Raw genomic sequence first — 25,988 nt, forward strand, 5'->3', positions numbered from 1 at the left:
AGGCAAGGGAAGAAATTGCTGGGGCCTTGACAGAAATCTTTGCATCCTCATTGGCTACAGGTGAGGTCCCAGGGGACTGGAGAATAGCCCATGTTGTTCCTTTGTTTAAGAACGGTGGCAAGGATAATCCAGGAAATTATAGGCTGGTGAGCCTTACGTCAGTGGTAGGGAAACTATTAGAGAGGATTATTCGGGACAGGATTTACTCCCATTTGGAAACAAACGAACTTATTAGCGAGAGACAGCATGGTTTTGTGAAGGGGAGGTCATGTCTTACTAATTTGATTGAGTTTTTTGAGGAAGTGACGAAGATGATTGATGAAGGAAGGGCAGTGGATGTTATCTATATGGACTTCAGTAAAGCCTTTGACAAGGTCCCTCATGGCAGACTGGTACAAAAGGTGAAGTCACATGGGATCAGAGGTGAGCTGGCAAGATGGATTCAGAACTGTCTCTGTCATGGAAGACAGAGGGTAGCAGTGGAAGGGTGTTTTTCTGAATGGAGGAATGTGACTAGTGGTGTTCCGCAGGGATCAGTGCTGGGACCTTCGCTCTTTGTAGTATATATAAATGATTTGGAGGAAAATGTAGCTGGTCTGATTAGTAAGTTTGCGGACGACACAAAGGTTGGTGGAGTTGCGGATAATTTTAGTTTAGTTTAGAGATACAGCACTGAAACAGGCCCTTCGGCCCACCGAGTCTGTGCTGACCATCAACCACTCATTTTTACTAATCCTACACGAATTCCATATTCCTACCACATCCCCACTTGTCCCTATATTTCCCTACCACCTACCTATACTAGGGGCAATTTATAAAGGTCAATTTACCTATCAACCTGCAAGTCTTTTGGCATGTGGGAGGAAACCGGAGCACCCGGAGGAAACCCACACAGACACAGGGAGAACTTGCAAACTCCACACAGGCAGAACCCAGAATTGAACCCGGGTGCAGAGGAGGTTTACCAGGATGTTGCCTGGTCTGGAGGGCATTAGCTATGAGGAGAGGTTGGATAAACTCGGATTGTTTTCACTGGAACGACGGAGGTGGAGGGGCGACATGATAGAGGTTTACAAAGTTATGAGCGGCATGGACAGAGTGGATAGTCAGAAGCTATTTCCCAGGGTGGAAGAGTCAGTTACTAGGGGACATGGGTTTAAAGTGCGAGGGGCAAAGCTTAGAGGGGATGTGCGAGGCCAGTTTTTTACACAGAGGGTGGTGAGTGCCTGGAACTTGCTGCCAGGGGAGGTGGTGGAAGCAGATACGATAGCGATGTTTAAGAGACATCTTGACAAATGCATGAATAGGAAGGGAGTAGAGGCATATGGGCCCCGGAAGTGCAGAAGGTTTTAGTTTCGGCAGGCATCAAGATCGGCGCAGGCTTGGAGGGCCGAATGGCCTGTTCCTGTGCTGTACTGTTCTTTGTTCTTTGTATGACTATTGTTATAACCAAGGCGGGAGGAGTGCACTGTTAATTCAGTCCCACTTCTCCACAGGTCACAACATATCAATACATTTTCCCACTTATTGAAACAGCCAATTAGATACTCTATTTGTCCCCAGAATAAAGCACAACAACCAGGTTTGTTTAATCAACAACGAAATTAACCATTTATTATAAAACCAAGTCTTAACCAATAATGAAATGAATATATATGTGAATCATCATAGTAAAGTCCAGTATTATTATATTAGTCCTCATGCTCGGGGAGGCAGTGGCATTGTAACATTGTCACTGGATTAGTAATCCACAGTTCAGGCTAATGCTCCAGGGACATGGGTTTAAATCCCACCATGGCAGATGAAATTTGATTAATAAATCTGGAATTAAAAAACTAGTCTAATGATGGCTGTGAAACTGTTGTTGATTGTTGTAAAAGCCCATTCTGTTCAGGGAAGGTCTGGCCTACATGTGACTCCAGACCTATAACAATGTGGTTGACTCTGAAATGGTCTCGCAAGCTACTCAGTTCAAGGGGCAATTTGGGATGGCCAACAAATGCTGGCCTGGCCAGCGATGCCCACATCCTACAAATGAATAAAATTCACACACACACCCATCTCCATCCAATAACTGGGAAAAAAGGGATTTTTGTTTACAGCTGTTTCAAAGGAATGAAAGGAATAATAAAAACTTAAGACAATAACGGTCTGGAAGGAAGTTCTTTGGTTTGGTGAGATGTTGGCAAAGTTGAATAGTTGGATGCCACTCGAAGTTTTTCCAGGCGAGGTTGATGAACAGTGTGTGATGGGAAGGTGTTCAAAGAAATTCAACTGTAGAAGGCTTCACATCGGTCTTCCATCGGGGTGCAGCAGCAGGTGTCAGTTCTCACATTCGATGCAAAAGTCCTTTTTTAAAGATGCAGGATTTCTTCAAAAATGGTTGAGGTAACAGTACCACTTTCTACAAGCTTTTGCTTTTCAAGAGCAAAGATTCTTTACAGAGAGGTAATACTTTTCTGGTTCTTCTTCTGATCTGCAGGCAGGTCAAAATCAAATTCCAATTGCTTCGTTTAGTCCAAACCCACTGACTTTGAAACAGTTTCAAATGAAACCAAAACCTTCCAGAAACAAGTCACATGGCCACTGTATATCACTCCTTTGTCACTTCCTTGCAAACCTTTAGGTCACAAAACAACCTCCCTGCTGGGTTCTTTGGAAACAGGTATTTTCCAGGAACTGTTTACATTCCAATCTCAACTCAAACTCAGTCCCAAACCTTTTTAATCTTTAAAAAAAAAACACTTAGGAACATAGGAGCAGGAGTAGGCCATTCAGCCCATCGAGCCTGCCCTGCCATTCAATACAATCACGGCTGATCATCCAGTTCAATGCCTTTTTCTCACACTATCCCCATATCCCATTATGTCATTTGTATTTAGAAATCTGTCAATCTCTGCTTTAAACATACTCAATGACTGAGCTTCCACAGCCCACTGGGGTAGAGAATTCCAAAGATTCACAACCCTCTGAATAAAGACATTTCTCATTATCTCTCTCCTCAGTGGCTTCCCCCTTATTTAGAAGTTGTGTCCCCTGGTTCTAGACTCCCCAACCAGGGGAAACATCTTAGCTGCATCTACCTTGGACTGGAGCGCCGGCAGTCAGCAGCAGACCCGGGAGGAGGCGAATCCGGAGCGCCGGCAGTCAGCAGCAGACCCGGGAGGAGGTGGATCCGGAGATACGAGCGAGTTTCAAATGAGGAAAAAAAACACTTACAATGACATCAAGGGAAATCAGTAAGCTGAAACAAAAACAAGAAATGCTGGATTCACTCAGCAGGTCTGGCAGCATCTGTGGAGAGAGAAGCAGAGTTACTTCTGCTTCTCTTTCCACAGATGCTGCCAGACCTGCTGAGTGAATCCAGCATTTCTTGTTTTTGTTTCAGATTTCCAGCATCCGCAGTATTTTGCTTTTAAATCCGTAAGCTGATTGGTTGGGTAAGTAACAGCTGTTAGTGCCTGCAAATAGTTTTTTAAAAAACCAGGGGAGAGAAATTTCTTATTGTAAAAAACTTCAAAACCTACCTTATGTGATAAGGTGATTGGTTGGTGAGTAACTGCTGTTAGGGAGTATCAGTAAATAGCTGGATTAGTAAATAAAGAAAAGGGAAAGGTAAGGTCTGCAGTTTTTCTCAGATAGTAGGTAGTTTTTTTTTAGGGAATCAAGGTCCCGAGTGTAAATAATCTAATTTTTGGATACCACTGGTATCAGACCCACCGGCCGTCCATGTCTCCGCTTTAAAGACGTCTGCAAACGTGACATGAATTACTGTGACATTGATCACAAGTCGTGGAAGTCAGTTGCCAGTGATCTCCAGAGCTGGCGGACAGCCGTAAAGACGGGGCTAAAGTGTGGCGAGTCGAAGAGACTTAGCAGTTGGCAGGAAAAAAGACAGAAGCGCAAGGGAAGAGCCAACTGTGTAACAGCCCCGACAAACAAAATTTTCTGCAGCACCTGTGGAAGAGCCTGTCACTCTAGAATTGGCCTTCATAGCCACTCCAGGCACTGCTCAACAAACCCCTGACCACCTCCAGACGCTTACCCATTGTTTCACATTCCAGCCAGCCTCTGGGTGAAAAAAGTTTTCCTCAAATCCCCTCTAAACCTCCTGCCCCTTACCTTAAATCTATGCCCCCTGGTTATTGACCCCTCTGCTAAGGGAAAAAGTTTCTTATCTAACCTATCAATGCCCCTCATAATTTTGTATACCTCAATCATGTCCCCCCTCAGCCTTCTCTGCTCCAAAGAAAACAACCCTAGCCTTTTCAGTCTCTCTTCATAGCTGAAATGCTCCAGCCCAGGCAACATCCTGGTGAATCTCCTCTCCACCCTCTGCAGTGCAATCACATCCTTCCTATAGTGTGGTGACCAGAACTGTACACAGTACTCCAGCTGTGGCCTAACTAGTGTTTTATACAGCTCCATCATAACCTCCCTGCTCTTATATTCTCACTGCCTGAAGAGGTGAACAAAGAACATTTGTTCTTTGTTCTTAACAAAGAAAATTACAGCACAGGAACAGGCCCTTCGGCCCTCCAAGCCTGCGCCGATCCAGATCCTCTATCTAAACATGTCGCCTATTTTCTAAGGGTCTGTATCTCTTTTCTTCCTGCCCATTCATGTATCTGTCTAGATACATCTTAAAAGACGCCATCGTGCCCGCATCTACCACCTCCGCTGGCAACGCGTTCCAGGCACCCACCACCCTCTGCGTAAAGAACGTTCCATGCATATCCCCCCTAAACTTTTCCCCTTTCACTTTGAACTCGTGTCCTCTCGTAATTGAATCCCCCACTCTGGGAAAAAGCCTCTTGCTATCCACCCTGTCTATATCTCTCATGATTTTGTACACCTCAATCAGGTCCCCCCTCAACCTCCGTCTTTCTAATGAAAATAATCCTAATCTACTCAACCTCTCTTCATAGCTAGCGCCCTCCATACCAGGCAACATCCTGGTGAACCTCCTCTGCACCCTCTCCAAAGCATCCACATCCTTTTGGTAATGTGGCGACCAGAACTGCACGCAGTATTCCAAATGTGGCCGAACCAAAGTCCTATACAACTGTAACATGACCTGCCAACTCTTGTACTCAATACCCCGTCCGATGAAGGAAAGCATGCCGTATGCCTTCTTGACCACTCTATTGACCTGCGTTGCCACCTTCAGGGAACAATGGACCTGAACACCCAAATCTCTCTGGACATCAATTTTCCCCAGGACTTTTCCATTTACTGTATAGTTCACTCTTGAATTGGATCTTCCAAAATGCATCACCTCGCATTTTCCCTGATTGAACTCCATCTGCCATTTCTCTGCCCAACTCTCCAATCTATCTATATTCTGCTGTATTCTCTGACAGTCCCCTTCACTATCTGCTACTCCACCAATCTTAGTGTCGTCTGCAAACTTGCTAATCAGACCACCTATACTTTCCTCCTGAGGCAGGAACCCTCACAACATTTTAGAAGTATTTAGATGAGAACTTGAAACACCATAGCATACAAGGCTACGGGCCAAGTGCTGGAAAATGGGATTAGAATAGTTCGGTGCTTGGTGGCCGGCACAGAGACAATGGGCCGAAGGGTCTGTTTCTGTGCTGTATAACTCTATGACTATGATTCTAGCAACTAGAGGCCAGTCAGGTTAACATCAGTGGTGGGAAAGGCTTTGGAAACAATAATCAGGAAAAAATGTCAACAGGCACTTGGAGAGGTTCGAGTGAATTAAGGGGAGCCAGCACAGATTTGTAAAAGGCAGATCTTGCTTGACTAACCTAATTGAATTTTTTGTGAAGTAACAGAGAAGGTTGATGAAGGGAATGCAGTGGATGTTGTTTATATGGATTTTAAGAAAACATTTGATAAAGTACCACATAAAAGACCGGTTAACAAAATCGAGGGTCATGAATTAGGATGCTGTTCCGATCGAGGCGGGAGGAGTGCACTGTTAATTCAGTCCCACCTCTCCACAGGTCACAGCAAATCAATACATTTTCCGACTTACTGAAACAGCCAATTAGATATTCTATTTGTCCCCGGAAGAAAGCACAGCAACGAGCTTTCTGGAATAAACAACAAAATTATCTGTTATAACACTGTTGATGACACCTTCCATCACTTTACTGATGATTGAGAGTAGACTGATGGGGCGGTAACTGGTCAGGTTGGACTTGTCCTGCTTTGTGTGTACAGGACATACCTGGGCAATTTTCCACATTGCAGGGTAGATGCCAGTGTTGTAGCTGTGCTGGAACAGCTTGGCTAGGGGTGCGGCAAGTTCTGGAGCACAGGTCTTCAGTACTATTGCTGGAATATTGTCAGGACCCATAGCTTTTGCAGTATCCAGTGCCTTCAGTCATTTCTTGATATCACGCGGAGTGAATCGAATTGGCTGAAGTCTGGCATCTGTGATGCTGGGGACTTCAGGAGGAGGCCGAGATGGATCATCAATTCGGCACTTCTGGCTGAAGATTGTTGCAAATGCTTCAGCCTTATCTTTCGCACTGATGTGCTGGGCTCTCCCATCATTGAGGATGGGGATATTTGTGGAGCCAGCTCCTCCTGTTAGTTGTTTAACTGTCCACCACCATTTATGCTGGATGTGGCAGGACTGCAGACCTTAGATCTGATCTGTTGGTTATGGGATCGCTTAGCTCTGTCTATCACATGCTGCTTATGCAGTTTGGCACGCAGATAGTCCTGAGTTGTAGCTTCACCAGGTATTTTGAGGTATGCCTGGTGCTGCTCTTGTACTCTTCATTGAACCAGGGTTGGTCTCCTTGCTTGATGGTAATGGTAGAGTGGGGGATATGCCGGGCCATGAGGTAACAGATTGTGGTTGAGTACAATTCTGCTGCTGCTGATGGCCCACAGTGCCTCATGGATGCCCAGTTTTGCTTTGCTAGATCTGTTTGAAATCTATCCCATTTAGCACAGTGATAGTGCCACACAACACGATGGAGGGTGTCCTCAATGTGAAGGCGGGACTTCGTCTCCACAACGACTGTGCGGTGGTCACTCCTACCAATACAGTCATGGACAGATGCATCTGCAGCAGGCAGATTGGTGAGGATGAGGTCAAGTAGGTTTTTCCCTCTTGTTGGTTCCCTCACCACCTGTCGCTGACCCAGTCTAGCAGCTATGTCCTTCAGGACTCGGCCAGCTCGGTCAGTAGTGGTGCTCCCGAGCCACTCTTGGTGATGGACATTGAAGTCCCCCACCCAGAGTACATTTTGTGCCCTTGCCACCCTCAGTGCTTCCTCCAAGTGGTGTTCAACATGGAGGAGTACTGAGTCATCAGCTGAGGGAGGGCGGTAGGTGGTCATCAGTAGGAGGTTTCCTTGTCCATGTTTTACCTGATGCCATGAGACTTCATGGGGTCCGGAGTCGATGTTGAGGACTCCCAGGGCAACTCCCTCCCGACTGTATACCACTGTGCCACCACCTCTGCTGGGTCTGTCCTGCCGGTGGGACAGGACATACCCGGGGATGGTGATGGCAGTGTCTGGGACATTGTCTGTAAGGTATGATTTGGTGAGTATGACTATGTCAGTCTGTTGCTTGACTAGTCTGTGGGACAGCTCTCCCAACTTTGGTACAAGCCCCCAGATGTTAGTAAGGAGGACTTTGCAGGGTCGACAGGTCTAGGTTTGCTGTTGTCGTTTCCGGTGCCTAGGTCAATGCCGGGTGGTCCGTCTGGTTTCATTCCTTATTGATGTTTTAGCGGTTAGGTCCAACTGAGTGGCTTGTGAGGCCATTTCAGAGGACAGTTAAGAGTCAACCACATTACTGTGGGTCTGGAGTCACATGTAGGCCAGACCAGGTAAGGACAGCAGATTTCCTTCCCTAAAGGACATTCGTGAACCAGATGGGTTTTTACAACAATCGACAATGGTTTCATGGCCATCATTAGACTAGCTTTAAATTCCAGATTTAAAAAAAATTATATATGTTTTATTCTTTTCTTTTTTTTCTTTTGGGCCTCCTTATCTCGAGAGACAATGGATACGCGCCTGGAGGTGGTCAGTGGTTTGTGAAGCAGTGCCTGGAGTGGCTATAAAGGCCAATTCTGGAGTGACAGGCTCTTCCACAGGTGCTGCAGAGAAATTTGTTTGTCGGGGCTGTTGCACAGTTGGCTCTCCCCTTGCGCCTCTGTCTTTTTTCCTGCCAACTACTAAGTCTCTTCGACTCGCCACAATTTAGCCCTGTCTTTATGGCTGCCCGCCAGCTCTGGCGAATGCTGGCAACTGACTCCCACGACTTGTGATCAATGTCACACGATTTCATGTCGCGTTTGCAGACGTCTTTATAGCGGAGACATGGACGGCCGGTGGGTCTGATACCAGTGGCGAGCTCGCTGTACAATGTGTCTTTACACCCCCAGCTTATGTTTTATATTTATACAAATACTGTGGCTACAAGAGCAAGTCAGAGGCTCGGAATCCTGAGGCGAGTAACTCACCTCCTGACTCCCCAAAGCCTGTCCACCATCTGCAAGGCACAAGTCAGGAGTGTGATGGAATACTCTCCACTTGCCTGGATGGGTGCAGCTCCAACAACACTCAAGAAGCTCGACACCGTCCAGGACAAAGCAGCCCGCTTGATTGGCACCCCATCTACAAACATTCACTCCCTCCACCACCGACGCACAGTGGCAGCAGTGTGTACCATCTCCAAGATGCACTGCAGCAATGCACCAAGGCTCCTAAGACAGCAGCTTCCAAACCCGCGACCTCTACCAACTAGAAGGACAAGGGCAGCAGATGCATGGGAACATCACCACCTGCAAGTTCCTCTCTAAGTCACACACCATCCTGACTTGGAACTATATCGCCGTTCCTTCACTGTCGCTGGGTCAAAATCCTGGAACTCCCTCCCTAACAGCACTGTGGGTGTACCTACCCCACATGGACTGCAGCGGTTCAAGAAGGCAGCTCACCTCCACCTTCTCAAGGGCAATTAGGGATGGTCAATAAATGCTGGCCTGGCCAGCGACACCCACATCCCATGAAAAAAGAAAAATAGCACAGAAGGAGGCCATTTGGCCGGTCGTGTTCCTGAGCACCCTCTTGCAGAGTTTACTCAGCCAATCCCACTCCCCTCACATTCCCAGTCGTCTGCAATTTGTTTCTCTTCAGACAATTCTGCAACTCCCTGTTCAAAGCTCCAATTGTCCCGGCCTCCAGCTCACTCTCCAGCAGAGCTTGGCACATTGTAACCATCCTGTTTCTGCTGGTTTATTCTGTTCTGGGATCTGCTGGAATTGACTCTCTGCTGGTTTCCAGGTATTCTGCTGGTTTGTCTTTAATATATTTTCTGGAATGTCTTGTTTTTTTAGAATGGGAGCGGTCTCGAACCCGGGTCTAATTCCAAATGACAGCAACCTGAGTCCGCGTCTCCAGGGAAACGGAGTAAACAAAACCCAGAGAGAGAGAGAGAGACCGAGAAATCCCGGAAAGAGAGAGAGACCGAGAAATCCCGGAGAGAGAGAGAGAGAGAGAGAGACCGAGAAATCCCGGAAAGAGAGAGAGACCGAGAAATCCCGGAGAGAGAGACCGAGAAATCCCGGAGAGAGAGAGAGAGAGACCGAGAAATCCCGGAGAGAGAGAGAGAGAGAGACCGAGAAATCCCGGAGAGAGAGAGAGAGAGAGACCGAGAAATCCCGGAAAGAGAGAGAGAGACCGAGAAATCCCGGAGAGAGAGAGAGAGAGAGACCGAGAAATCCCGGAGAGAGAGAGAGAGAGAGACCGAGAAATCCCGGAGAGAGAGAGAGAGAGAGACCGAGAAATCCCGGAAAGAGAGAGAGAGACCGAGAAATCCCGGAGAGAGAGAGAGAGAGACCGAGAAATCCCGGAGAGAGAGAGACCGAGAAATCCCGGAAAGAGAGAGAGAGAGACCGAGAAATCCCGGAGAGAGAGAGAGACCGAGAAATCCCGGAGAGAGAGAGAGAGAGACCGAGAAATCCCGGAGAGAGAGACCGAGAAATCCCGGAAAGAGAGAGAGAGAGAGCTGGGACAGAGAGATTGGGAGAGAGAGAGAGCTGGGATAGAGAGACTGAGAGAGAGCTGGGATAGAGAGATTGTGAGAGAGAGAGCTGGGATAGAGAGATTGTGAGAGAGAGAGAGCTGGGATAGAGAGACTGAGAGAGAGCTGGGATAGAGAGATTGTGAGAGAGAGAGAGCTGGGATAGAGAGATTGTGAGAGAGAGAGAGCTGGGATAGAGAGACTGAGAGAGAGCTGGGATAGAGAGATTGTGAGAGAGAGAGCTGGGATAGAGAGATTGTGAGAGAGAGAGAGCTGGGATAGAGAGACTGAGAGAGAGCTGGGATAGAGAGATTGTGAGAGAGAGAGCTGGGATAGAGAGATTGTGAGAGAGAGAGAGCTGGGATAGAGAGACTGAGAGAGAGCTGGGATAGAGAGATTGTGAGAGAGAGAGAGCTGGGATAGAGAGATTGTGAGAGAGAGAGAGCTGGGATAGAGAGACTGAGAGAGAGCTGGGATAGAGAGATTGTGAGAGAGAAAGCTGGGATAGAGAGATTGTGAGAGAGAGAGAGCTGGGATAGAGAGACTGAGAGAGAGCTGGGATAGAGAGATTGTGAGAGAGAGAGAGCTGGGATAGAGAGATTGTGAGAGAGAGAGCTGGGATAGAGAGAAAGAGAGAGAGAAGGGGACTAGGCTGGAATGGGGGAGTCCAGGTGACAAGGTAAGTTTGAGATAGAGTCTGAGACTTGGGTACAGAACAGGAAATGAATGGGACTGAGTGAGTGTGGACTGGCCTTGGCAGAGTGAGGGTGTCGGAAAGACATCAGTAAGGTTGATCAGAGGAGCACCAGAGGCTGAGGGTTAGGGTCAGGGTGGGTTTTGGGGGAAGAGGGTCAAGTCTGAGAAGGGTTGAATTGAGGATAGACCCAGAGAAGACAGGACAAGCTGTGTTAAAATTTCAGTTATTGAGCGTCAATGATCAGCTTCTGACCCTGCGACAGCGAGCAGGCAGAGAATCTGATAACAGATGCTCAGATCAGTAACTGACCGATGTGACCAGAACCTGGACAGGAGTGACCAGTAACTGATGTCAGTGGCCAGTAACTGGACAGAAGTGACCAGTAATTGACTGATAGTGACCAGTACCAGGCCAGGAGTGACCAGTAACTGACAGCAGTGACCAGAACCTGCCTAGCAGTGACCAGTAACTGACCGGCCGTAACCAACAATTAACCAAGACTGAGCAGAACTCTACAGGGATCAGAGAAGAAATCCTGGAAAGATGGCGCACAGGTCAGTAAGAGATGTGAAGCTCAACAACTCAACCCTCAACAACTCACACCTCAACAACTCACACCTCAACAACTCACACCAAAACAACTCAACCCTCAACAACTCACACCTCAACAACTCACACCTCAACAACTCACACCAAAACAACTCACACCTCAACAACTCAACCCTCAACAACTCAACCCTCAACAACTCAACCCTCAACAACTCAACCCTCAACAACACACATTTCAACAACTCAACCCTCAACAACTCACACCTCAACAACTCACACCTCAACAACTCACACCTCAACAACTCAACCCTCAACAACACACACCAAAACAACTCACACCAAAACAACTCAACCCTCAACAACTCACACCTCAACAACTCACACCAAAACAACTCAACCCTCATCAACTCACACCTCAACAACTCACACCAAAACAACTCACACCTCAACAACTCACACCTCAACAACTCAACCCTCAACAACTCAACCCTCAACAACTCACACCTCAACAACTCAACCCTCAACAACTCAACCCTCAACAACTCAACCCTCAACAACACACATTTCAACAACTCAACCTTCAACAACTCACACCTCAACAACTCAACCCTCAACAACACACACCTCAACAACACACACTTCAACAACTCAACCCTCAACAACTCACACCTCAACAACTCAACCCTCAACAACTCAACCCTCAACAACACACACTTCAACAACTCACACCTCAACAATTCACACCTCAACAACTCACACCAAAACAACTCACACCTCAACAACTCACACCTCAACAACTCACACCTCAACAACTCACACCTCAACAACTCAACCCTCAACAACTCAACCCTCAACAACTCACACCTCAACAACTCAACCCTCAACAACTCAACCCTCAACAACTCAACCCTCAACAACTCAACCCTCAACAACACACATTTCAACAACTCAACCTTCAACAACTCACACCTCAACAACTCAACCCTCAACAACTCAACCCTCAACAACACACACCTCAACAACACACACTTCAACAACTCAACCCTCAACAACTCACACCTCAACAACTCAACCCTCAACAACTCAACCCTCAATAACACACACTTCAACAACTCACACCTCAACAATTCACACCTCAACAACTCACACCAAAACAACTCACACCTCAACAACTCACACCTCAACAACTCAACCCTCAACAACTCACACCTCAACAACTCAACCCTCAACAACTCAACCCTCAACAACACACATTTCAACAACTCAACCTTCAACAACTCACACCTCAACAATTCAACCCTCAACAACTCAACCCACAACACACACTTCAACAACTCAACCCTCAACAACTCACACCTCAACAACTCACACCAAAACAACTCAACCCTCAACAACTCAACCCTCAACAACTCACACCTCAACAACTCAACCCTCAACAACTCACACCAAAACAACTCACACCTCAACAACTCAACCCTCAACAACTCAACTCTCAACAACTCACACCTCAACAACTCACACCTCAACAACTCAACCCTCAACAACACACATTTCCAAAACTCAACCTTCAACAACTCACACCTCAACAACTCAACCCTCAACAACTCAACCCTCAACAACACACACTTCAACAACTCAACCCTCAACAACTCAACCCTCAACAACTCAACCCTCAACAACTCACACCTCAACAACTCACACCTCAACAACTCAACCCTCAACAACTCACACCTCAACAACTCAACCCTCAACAACACACATTTCAACAACTCACACCTCAACAACTCAACCTTCAACAACTCACACCTCAACAACTCAACCCTCAACAACTCAACCCTCAACAACACACATTTCAACAACTCAACCTTCAACAACTCACACCTCAACAACTCAACCCTCAACAACACACACTTCAACAACTCAACCCTCAACAACTCACACCAAAACAACTCACACCTCAACAACTCAACCCTCAACAACTCACACCTCAACAACTCACACCTCAACAACTCACACCTCAACAACTCACACCAAAACAACTCACACCAAAACAACTCAACCCTCAACAACTCACACCAAAACAACTCACACCTCAACAACTCAACCCTCAACAACTCAACCCTCAACAACTCAACCCTCAACAACACACATTTCAACAACTCAACCTTCAACAACTCACACCTCAACAACTCACACCTCAACAAGTCAACCCTCAACAACTCAACCCTCAACAACACACACTTCAACAACTCAACCCTCAACAACTCACACCTCAACAACTCACACCAAAACAACTCACACCTCAACAACTCAACCCTCAACAACTCAACCCTCAACAACTCAACCCTCAACAACACACATTTCAACAACTCACACCTCAACAACTCAACCTTCAACAACTCACACCTCAACAACTCAACCCTCAACAACTCAACCCTCAACAACACACATTTCAACAACTCAACCTTCAACAACTCACACCTCAACAACTCAACCCTCAACAACACACACTTCAACAACTCAACCCTCAACAACTCACACCAAAACAACTCACACCTCAACAACTCAACCCTCAACAACTCACACCTCAACAACTCACACCTCAACAACTCACACCAAAACAACTCACACCAAAACAACTCAACCCTCAACAACTCACACCAAAACAACTCACACCTCAACAACTCAACCCTCAACAACTCAACCCTCAACAACTCAACCCTCAACAACACACATTTCAACAACTCAACCTTCAACAACTCACACCTCAACAACTCACACCTCAACAAGTCAACCCTCAACAACTCAACCCTCAACAACTCAACCCTCAACAACACACACTTCAACAACTCAACCCTCAACAACTCACACCTCAACAACTCACACCAAAACAACTCAACCCTCAACAACTCAACCCTCAACAACTCAACCCTCAACAACACACATTTCAACCACTCAACCTTCAACAACTCAACCCTCAACAACTCAACCCTCAACAACTCAACCCTCAACAACACACATTTCAACAACTCAACCTTCAACAACTCACACCTCAACAACTCAACCCTCTACAACACACACTTCAACAACTCAACCCTCAACAACTCACACCTCAACAACTCACACCAAAACAACTCACACCTCAACAACTCAACCCTCAACAACTCAACCCTCAACAACTCAACCCTCAACAACTCAACCCTCAACAACTCACACCTCAACAACTCACACCAAAACAACTCACACCAAAACAACTCACACCAAAACAACTCAACCCTCAACAACTCACACCTCAACAACTCACACCTCAACAACTCAACCCTCAACAACTGACACCTCAACAACTCACACCTCAACAACTCACACCTCAGCAACTCAACCCTCAACAACTCAACCCTCAACAACACACATTTCAACAACTCAACCCTCAACAACACACATTTCAACAACTCAACCCTCAACAACTCACACCTCAACAACTCACACCAAAACAACTCACACCTCAAAACTCAACCCTCAACAACTCACACCTCAACAACTCACACCTCAACAACTCACACCAAAACAACTCACACCTCCAGAACTCAACCCTCAACAACTCACACCTCAACAACTCACACCTCAACAACTCACATCTCAACAACTCACACCTCAACAACTCACACCAAAACAACTCACACCTCAACAACTCAACCCTCAACAACTCACACCTCAACAACTCACACCTCAACAACTCACACCTCAACAACTCACACCAAAACAACTCACACCTCAACAACTCACACCTCAACAACTCACACCTCAACAACTCACACCAAAACAACTCACACCAAAACAACTCACACCAAAACAACTCACACCAAAACAACTCACACCAAAACAACTCACACCTCAACAGCTCACACCTCAACAACTCAACCCTCAACAACTCACACCTCAACAACTCACACCTCAACAACTCACACCAAAACAACTCAACCCTCAACAACACACATTTCAACAACTCAACCTTCAACAACTCACACCTCAACAACTCAACCCTCTACAACACACACTTCAACAACTCAACCCTCAACAACTCACACCTCAACAACTCACACCAAAACAACTCACACCTCAACAACTCAACCCTCAACAACTCAACCCTCAACAACTCAACCCTCAACAACTCACACCTCAACAACTCACACCTCAACAACTCACACCAAAACAACTCACACCAAAACAACTCACACCAAAACAACTCAACCCTCAACAACTCACACCTCAACAACTCACACCTCAACAACTCACACCTCAACAACTCAACCCTCAACAACTCACACCTCAACAACTCACACCTCAGCAACTCAACCCTCAACAACTCAACCCTCAACAACACACATTTCAACAACTCAACCCTCAACAACACACACTTCAACAACTCAACCCTCAACAACTCACACCTCAACAACTCACACCAAAACAACTCACACCTCAAAACTCAACCCTCAACAACTCACACCTCAACAACTCACACCTCAACAGCTCACACCAAAACAACTCACACCTCCAGAACTCAACCCTCAACAACTCACACCTCAACAATTCACACCAAAACAACTCACACCTCAACAACTCACACCTCAACAACTCACACATCAACAACTCACACCTCAACAACTCACACCTCAACAACTCACACCTCAACAACTCACACCTCAACAACTCACACCTCAACAACTCACACCTCAACAACTCACACCAAAACAACTCACACCAAAACAACTCACACCAAAACAACTCACACCTCAACAGCTCACACCTCAACAACTCAACCCTCAACAACTCACACCTCAACAACTCACACCAAAACAACTCACACCTCAACAACTCAACCCTCAACAACTCAACCCTCAACAACTCAACCCTCAACAACTCAACCCTCAACAACTCAACCCTCAACACCTCAACCCTCAACAACTCAACCTTCAACAACTCACACCTCAACAACTCACACCTCAACAACTCAACCCTCAACAACACACACTTCAACAACTCAACCTTCAACAACTCAACCTTCAACAACTCACACCTCAACAATTCACACCTCAACAACTCAACCCTCAACAACTCAACCCTCAACAACTCAACCCTCAACAACTCAACCCTCAACAACCCAACAACTCACACCTCAACAACTCAATCTTCAACAACTCACACCTCAACAACTCAATCCTCAACAACTCAACAACTCACACCTCAACAACTCAACCCTCAACAACTCACACCTCAACAACTCAATCCTCAACAACTCACACCTCAACAACTCAACCCTCAACAACTCAACCCTCAACAACTCAACCCTCAACAAGTCAACCCTCAACAGGTCAACCCTCAACAACTCACACCAAAACAACTCACACCATAACAACTCAACCCTCAACAACACACACTTCAACAACTCAACCTTCAACAACTCAACCTTCAACAACTCAACAACTCCCACCTCAACAACTCCCACCTCAACAACTCAATCCTCAACAACTCAACCCTCAACAACTCACACCTCAACAACTCACACCTCAACAACTCACACCTCAACAACTCAACCCTCAACAAGTCAACCCTCAACAGGTCAACCCTCAACAACTCACACCAAAACAACTCACACCATAACAACTCAACCCTCAACAACACACACTTCAACAACTCAACCTTCAACAACTCAACCTTCAACAACTCAACAACTCCCACCTCAACAACTCCCACCTCAACAACTCAACCCTCAACAACTCAACCCTCAACAACTCACACCTCAACAACTCACACCTCAACAACTCACACCTCAACAACTCACACCTCAACAACTCAACCCTCAACAACTCAACCCTCAACAACTCAACCCTCAACAACTCAACCCTCAACAACTCACACCTCAACAACTCACACCTCAACAACTCACACCTCAACAACTGAACCGTCAACAATTCACACCTCAACAACTCAACCCTCAACAACTCACACCTCAACAACTGAACCCTCAACAACTCACACCTCAACACCTCAACCCTCAACAACTCAACCTTCAACAACTCACACCTCAACAACTCACACCTCAACAACTCAACCCTCAACAACACACACTTCAACAACTCAACCTTCAACAACTCAACCTTCAACAACTCACACCTCAACAATTCACACCTCAACAACTCAACCCTCAACAACTCAACCCTCAACAACTCAACCCTCAGCAACTCAACAACTCACACCTCAACAACTCAATCTTCAACAACTCACACCTCAACAACTCAATCCTCAACAACTCACACCTCAACAACTCAACCCTCAACAACTCAACCCTCAACAACTCAACCCTCAACAAGTCAACCCTCAACAAGTCTACCCTCAACAACTCACACCAAAACAACTCACACCATAACAACTCAACCCTCAACAACACACACTTCAACAACTCAACCTTCAACAACTCAACAACTCCCACCTCAACAACTCAATCCTCAACAACTCACACCTCAACAACTCAACCCTCAACAACTCAACCCTCAACAACTCAACCCTCAACAACTCACACCTCAACAACTCACACCTCAACAACTCACACCTCAACAACTCACACCTCAACAACTCAACCTTCAACAACTCACACCTCAACCACTCAACCCTCAACAACTCACACCAAAACAACTCACACCACAACAACTCAACCCTCAACAACACACACTTCAACAACTCAACCTTCAACAACTCAACAACTCACCTCAACAACTCAACAGCTCACACCTCAACAACTCAACCCTCAACAACTCACACCTCAACAACTCAATCCTCAACAACTCACACCTCAACAACTCAATCCTCAACAACTCACACCTCAACAACTCAACCCTCAACAACTCACACCTCAACAACTCAACCCTCAACACCTCAACAACTCACACCTCAACAACTCACACCTCAACAACTCACACCTCAACAACTCAACCCTCAACAACTCAACCATCAACAACTCAACCATCAACAACTCAACCATCAACAACTCAACAACGCAACCCTCAACAACGCAACCCTCAACAACGCAACCCTCAACAACTCAACCCTCAACAACTCACACCAAAACAACTCACAACTCAACAACTCACACCATAACAACTCACAACTCACACCACAACAACTCACACCACAACAACTCACACTCAACAGCTCAACAACTCACACCTCAACAACTCAACCCTCAACAACTCACACCTCAACAACTCACACCTCAACAACTCAACCCTCAACAACTCAACCCTCAACAACTCAACAACTCACACCTCAACATCTCAACCCTCAACAACCAACCCTCAACAAGTCAACCCTCAACAACTCACACCATAACAACTCAACCCTCAACAACACACACTTCAACAACTCAACCTTCAACAACTCAACAACTCATACCTCAACAACTCAATCCTCAACAACTCAACAACTCACACCTCAACAACTCAACCCTCAACAACTCAACAACTCACACCTCAACAACTCAACCCTCAACAACTCAACCCACAACAACTCAACCCTCAACAACTCAACCCTCAACAACTCAACCCTCAACAACTCAACCCTCAACAACTCAACCCTCAACAACTCACACCATAACAACTCAACAACACACACTTCAACAACTCAACCTTCAACAACTCAACAACTCACACCTCAACAACTCAACCCTCAACAACTCACACCAAAACAACTCACACCATAACAACTCAACCCTCAACAACACACACTTCAACAACTCAACCTTCAACAACTCAACAACTCACCTCAACAACTCAACAGCTCACACCTCAACAACTCAACCCTCAACAACTCACACCTCAACAACTCAATCCTCAACAACTCAATCCTCAACAACTCACACCTCAACAACTCACACCTCAACAACTCAACCCTCAACAACTCACACCTCAACAACTCAACCCTCAATAACACAACAACTCACACCTCAACAACTCACACCTCAACAACTCACACCTCAACAACTCACACCTCAACAACTCAACCCTCAACAACTCAACCATCAACAACTCAACCCTCAACAACTCAACCCTCAACAACTCTCACCAAAACAACTCTCACCACAACAACTCACACCACAACAACTCACACCACAACAACTCAACCCTCAACAACTCAACCCTCAACAACTCAACAACTCACACCATAACAACTCAACAACTCACACCTCAACAACTCAACCCTCAACAACTCACACTCAACAGCTCACACTCAACAGCTCAACAACTCAACCCTCAACAACTCACACCTCAACAACTCAACCCTCAACAACTCACACCTCAACAACTCAACCCTCAACAACTCAACAACTCACACTCAACAGCTCACACCTCAACAACTCAATAACTCACACCTGAACAACTCACACTCAACAGCTCAACAACTCAACCCTCAACAACTCACACCTCAACAACTCAACCCTCAACAACTCACACCTCAACAACTCAACCCTCAACAACTCACACTCAACAGCTCAACAACTCAACCCTCAACAACTCACACCTCAACAACTCAACCCTCAACAACTCAACCCTCAACAACTCACACCTCAACAACTCAACCCTCAACAACTCAACAACTCACACTCAACAGCTCACACCTCAACAACTCAATAACTCACACCTGAACAACTCAACACTCAACCCTCAACAACTCAACAACTCAACCCGCAACAACTAACACCTCAACAACTCAACCCTCAACAACGCACACCACAACAACTCAACCCTCAACAACTCAACCCTCAACAACTCAACCCTCAACAACTCAACCCTCAACAACTCACACCTCAACAACTCAACCCTCAACAACTCAACCCTCAACAACTCAACCCTCAACAACTCACACCATAACATCTCAACAACTCAACAAAGAACAAAGAACAGTACAGCACAGGAGCAGGCCATTCGGCCCTCCAAGCCTGCGCCGATCTTGATGCCTGCCTAAACTAAAACCTCCTGCACTTCCGGGGACCGTATCCCTCTATTCCCATCCTATTCATGTATTTGTCAAGATGCCACTTAAACGTCTCTACCGTACCTGCTTCCACCACCTCCCCCAGCAGCAAGTTCCAGGCACTCACCACCCTCTGTGTAAAAAACTTGCCTTGCACATCTCCTCTAAACCTTGCCCCTCTCACCTTAAACCTATGTCCCCGAGTAACTAGCTCTTCCACCCTGGGAAAAAGCTTCTGACTATCCACTCTGTCCATGCCGCTTATAACTTTGTAAACCTCTATCATGTCGCCCCTCCACCTCCGTCGTTGCAGTGAAAACAATCCAAGTTTGTCCAACCTCTCCTCATAGCTAATGCCCTCCAGACCAGGCAACATCCTGGTAATCCTCCTCTGTGCCCTCTCCAAAGCCTCCACGTCCTTCTGGTAGTGTGGCGACCAGAATTGCACGTAATATTCTAAGTGTGGCCTAGCTAAGGTTCTGTACAGCTGCAGCATGACTTGCCAATTTTTATACTCTGTGCCCCGACCGATGAAGGCAAGCATGCCGTATGCCTTCTGGACTACCTTATTCACCTACGTTGCCACTTTCAGTGACCTGTGGACCTGTACGCCCAGATCTCTCTGCCTTTCAATACTCCTAAGTGTTCTGCCATTTACTGTATACTTCCCAGCTGCATTAGACCTTCCAAAATGCATTACCTCACATTTGTCTGAATTGAACTCCATCTGCCATTTCTCCGCCCAAGTCTCCAACCGATCTATATCCTGCTGTATCCTCTGACAATCCTCATCACTGTCCGCAACTCCACCAACCTTTGTGTCGTCCGCAAACTTACTAATCAGACCAGATACATTTTCCTCCAAATCATTTATATATACTACAAACAGCAAAGGTCCCAGCACTGATCCCTGCGGAACACCACTAGTCACATTCCTCCATTCAGAAAAGCACCCTTCCACTGCTACCCTCTGTCTTCGATGACAGAGCCAGTTCTGTATCCATCTTGCCAGCTCACCTCTGATCCCGTGTGACTTCACCTTTTGTATCAGTCTGCCATGCGGGACCTTGTCAAAGGCTTTACAGAAGTCCATACAGACAACATCAACCCTCAACAACTCAACAACTCACACCTCAACAACACAACCCTAAACAACTCAACAACTCACACCTCCACAACTCAATCCTCAACAACTCAATCCTCAACAACTCAACCCTCAACAACTCAACCCTCAGCAACTCACACCTCAACACCTCAGCAACTCAACCCTCAACAACTCACACCATAACAACTCAACCCTCAACAACTCACAACATAACAACTCACAACATAACAACTCAACAACTCACACCTCAACAACTCACACCTCAACAACTCAACCCTCAACAACTCAACCCTCAACAACTCAACCCTCAACAACTCAACCCTCAACAACTCAACCCTCAACAACTCAGCAACTCTCACCTTAATTCCCATCTGGAAGAAAATGGGCTTATCAGTGATAGGCAACATGGTTTTGTGCAGGGAAGGTCATGTCTTACCAACTTAATAGAATTCTTTGAGGAAGTGACAAAGTTGATTGATGAGGGAAGGGCTGTAGATGTCATATACATGGACTTCAGTAAGGCGTTTGATAAGGTTCCCCATGGTAGGCTGAAGGAGAAAGTGAAGGCGCATGGGGTCCAGGGTGTACTAGCTAGATGGATAAAGAACTGGCTGGGCAACAGGAGACAGAGAGTAGCAGTGGAAGGGAGTTTCTCAAAATGGAGACGTGTGACCAGTGGTGTTCCACAGGGATCCGTGCTGGGACCACTGTTGTTTGTGATATACATAAATGATTTGGAGGAAAGTATAGGTTGTCTGATCAGCAAGTTTGCAGACGATACTAAGATTGGTGGAGTAGCAGATAGTGAAGGGGACTGTCAGAGAATACAGCAGAATATAGATAGACTGGAGAGTTGGGCAGAGAAATGGCAGATGGAGTTCAATCAGGGCAAATGCGAGGTGATGCATTTTGGAAGATCCAATTCAAGAGTGAACTATACAGTAAATGGAAAAGTCCTGGGGAAAATTGATGTACAGAGAGATTTGGGTGTTCAGGTCCATTGTTCCCTGAAGGTGGCAACACAGGTCAATAGAGTGGTCAAGAAGGCATACGGCATGCTTTCCTTCATCGGATGGGGTATTGAGTACAAGAGTTGGCAGGTCATGTTACAGTTGTATAGGACTTTGGTTCAGCCACATTTGGAATACTGCGTGCAGTTCTGGTCGCCACATTACCAAAAGGATGTGGATGCTTTGGAGAGGGTGCAGAGGAGGTTCACCAGGATGTTGCCTGGTATGGAGGGCGCTAGCTATGAAGAGAGGTTGAGTAGATTAGGATTATTTTCATTCGAAAGACGGAGGTTGAGGGGGGACCTGATTGAGGTGTACAAAATCATGAGAGGTATAGACAGGATGGATAGCAAGAAGGTTTTTCCCAGAGTTGGGGATTCAATTACAAGGGGACACGAGTTCAAAGTGAGAGGGGAAAAGTTTAGGGGGGATATGCGTGGAAAGTTCTTTACGCAGAGGGTGGTGGGTGCATGGAACGCATTGCCAGCGGAGGTGGTAGACGCGGGCACGATAGCGTCTTTTAAGATGTATCTAGACAGATACATGAATGGGCAGGAAGTAAAGAGATACAGACCCTTAGAAAATCGGCGACAGGTTTCGATAGAGGATTTGGATCGGCGTAGGCTTGGAGGGCCGAAGGGCCTGTTCCTGTGCTGTAATTTTCTTTGTTCTTTGTTCTTTAACAACTCAACCCTCAACAACTCAACAACTCACACCTCAACAGCTCAACCCTCAATAACTCACACCTCAACAACTCACACGTCAACAACTCAAACCTCAAAACTCATACCTCAACAACTCAACAACTCACACCTCAACAACTCAACCCTCAACAACTCACACCTCAGCAACTGAACAACTCACACCTCAACAACTGAACAACTCACACCTCAACAACTGAACAACTCACACCTCAACAACTCACACCTCAACAACTCAACCCTCAACAACTCATACCTCAACAACTCAACAACTCACACCACAACAACTTAACCCTCAACAGCTCAACCCTCAACAACTCACACCTCAAAAACCCCAACAACTCACACCTCAACAACTCAACCCTCAACAACTCAACCTTCAACAACTCACACCTCAACAACTCAACCCTCAACAACTCAACCCTAAACAACTCACACTTCAACAACTCACACCTCAATAACTGACACTTCAAAAATGTAACAATCAACAACTCAACCCTCAACAACTCAACCCTCAACAACTCACACCTCAACAACTCACACCTCAATAACTGACACCTCAAAAATGTAACACTCAACAGCTCACACCTCCAATAAACCCCTCGGTATCAGCCCTCTTAGTAACAGGCGCTCTTGCTTCTGAGGCGGAATTTCATGTGTTTTAAGTCACACCCCAGACACTCGAGCTCATGATCCAGGCTGACAGTTACTTTACTGTAGTACTGGGGAAGCATTTCACTGTCGGAGGTTCAGTACTGCGTGAGTGCTGCACTGTCAGAGGGTCTGTACTCAGGGAGTGCTGCACTGTCGGAGGGTCATACTGAGGGATTGCTGCACTGTCGGAGGGTCAGTACTGAGGGAGTGCTGCACTGTCGGAGGGTCAGTACTGAGGGAGTGCTGCACTGTCGGAGGGTCAGTACTGAGTGAGTGCTGCATTGTCGGAGGGTCAGTACTGAGGGAGTGCTGCACTGTCGGAGGGTCAGTACTGAGGGAGTGCTGCACTGTCGGAGGGTCAGTACTGAGTGAGTGCTCATTGTCGGAGGGTCAGTACTGAGTGAGTGCTGCACTGTCGGAGGGTCAGTACTGAGTGAGTGCTGCACTGTCGGAGGGTCAGTACTGAGTGAGTGCTGCACTGTCGGAGGGTCAGTACTGAGGGAGTGCTGCACTGTCGGAGGGTCAGTACTGAGTGAGTGCTGCATTGTCGGAGGGTCAGTACTGAGGGAATGCTGCACTGTCGGAGGGTCAGTACTGAGGGAGTGTTGCACTGTCGGAGGTTCAGGACTGAGGAAGTGCCACACTGTAAAGGACAAAGGAGGAAAGTTATGCGTGGAGTCAGAGAAAATGGGTGAGATTCTAAATGAGTACTTTGCATCGGTATTCACCGAGGAGAGGGACATGACGGATGTTGAGGTTAGGGACAGATGTTCGATTACTCCAGGTCAAGTCGGCAGAAGGAGAGAGGAAGTGTTGGGTATTCTAAAAGGCATTAAGGTGGACAAGTCCCCAGGTCCGGATGGGATCTATCCCAGGTTTCTGAGGGAAGCGAGAGAGGAAATAGCTGGGGCCTTAACAGATATCTTTGCAGCATCCTTAAACACAGGTGAGGTCCCGGAGGACTGGAGAATTGCTAATGTTGTCTCCTTGTTTAAGGAGGCTAGCAGGGAAAATCCAGGTAATTATAGACCGGTGAGCCTGACGTCAGTGGTAGGGAAGCTGCTGGAGAAGATACTGAGGGAAAGGAGCTATTCCCATTTGGAAGAAAATGGGCTTATCAGTGATAGGCAACATGGTTTTGTGCAGGGAAGGTCATGTCTTACCAACTTAATAGAATTCTTTGAGGAAGTGACAAAGTTGATTGATGAGGGAAGGGCTGTAGATGTCATATACATGGACTTCAGTAAGGCGTTTGATAAGGTTCCACATGGTAGGCTGATGGAGAAAGTGAAGTCGCATGGGGTCCAAGATGTACTAGCTAGATGGATAAAGAACTGGCTGGGCAACAGGAGGCAGAGAGTAGCAGTGGAAGGGAGTTTCTCAAAATGGAGACGTGTGACCAGTGGTGTTCCACAGGGATCCGTGCTGGGACCACTGTTGTTTGTGATATACATCAATGATTTGGAGGAAAGTATAGGTGGTCTGATTAGCAAGTTTGCAGACGACACTAAGATTGGTGGAATAGCAGATAGTGAAGGGGACTGTCAGAGAATACAGCAGAATATAAATAGATTGGAGAGTTGGGCAGAAAAATGGCAGATGGAGTTCAATCAGGGCAAATGCGAGGTGATGCATTTTGGAAGATCCAATTCAAGAGTGAATTATACAGTAAATGGAAAAGTCCTGGGGAAAATTGATGTACAGAGCGATTTGGGTGTTCAGGTCCATTGTTCCCTGAAGGTGGCAACGCAGGTCAATAGAGTGGTCAAGAAGGCATACGGCATGCTTTCCTTCATCGGACGGGGTATTGAGTACAAGGGTTGGCAGGTCATGTTACAGGTGTAAAAGACTTTGGTTAGGCCACATTTGGAATACTGCGTGCAGTTCTGGTCGCCACATTACCAAAAGGATGTGGATGCTTTGGAGAGGGTGCAGAGGAGGTTCACCAGGATGTTGCCTGGTATGGAGGGCGCTAGCGATGAAGAGAGGTTGAGCAGATTAGGATTATTTTCATTAGAACGACGGAGGTTGAGGGGGGACCTGATTGAGGTGTACAAAATCATGAGAGGTATAGACAGGGTGGATAGCAAGAAGCTTTTTCCCAGAGTGGGGGATTCAATTACGAGGGGTCACGAGTTCAAAGTGAGAGGGGAAAAGTTTAGGGGGGATATGCGTGGAAAGTTCTTTACGCAGAGGGTGGTGGGTGCCTGGAACGTGTTGCC

The 25,988-nt window shown here is 46.5% G+C and overlaps 1 protein-coding gene across 1 annotated transcript in view; it reads left to right on the top strand.

The window, feature by feature from the left end:
• Positions 1-10,924: 10,924 nt before the first annotated feature.
• The window catches only part of LOC137369689 (dynein regulatory complex protein 11-like), a 486,226-nt gene continuing 471,162 nt past the window's right edge, over positions 10,925-25,988 (top strand). The window contains exon 1 of the mRNA XM_068031024.1: positions 10,925-11,277. Coding sequence (XP_067887125.1) covers positions 11,267-11,277 — 11 coding nt within the window. The 5' untranslated portion in view covers positions 10,925-11,266. The remainder of the gene's footprint in view (positions 11,278-25,988) is intronic.

Source organism: Heterodontus francisci, chromosome 5 (genome assembly GCF_036365525.1).
Source record: "Heterodontus francisci isolate sHetFra1 chromosome 5, sHetFra1.hap1, whole genome shotgun sequence".
NCBI classification, from domain to species: Eukaryota; Metazoa; Chordata; class Chondrichthyes; order Heterodontiformes; family Heterodontidae; genus Heterodontus; species Heterodontus francisci.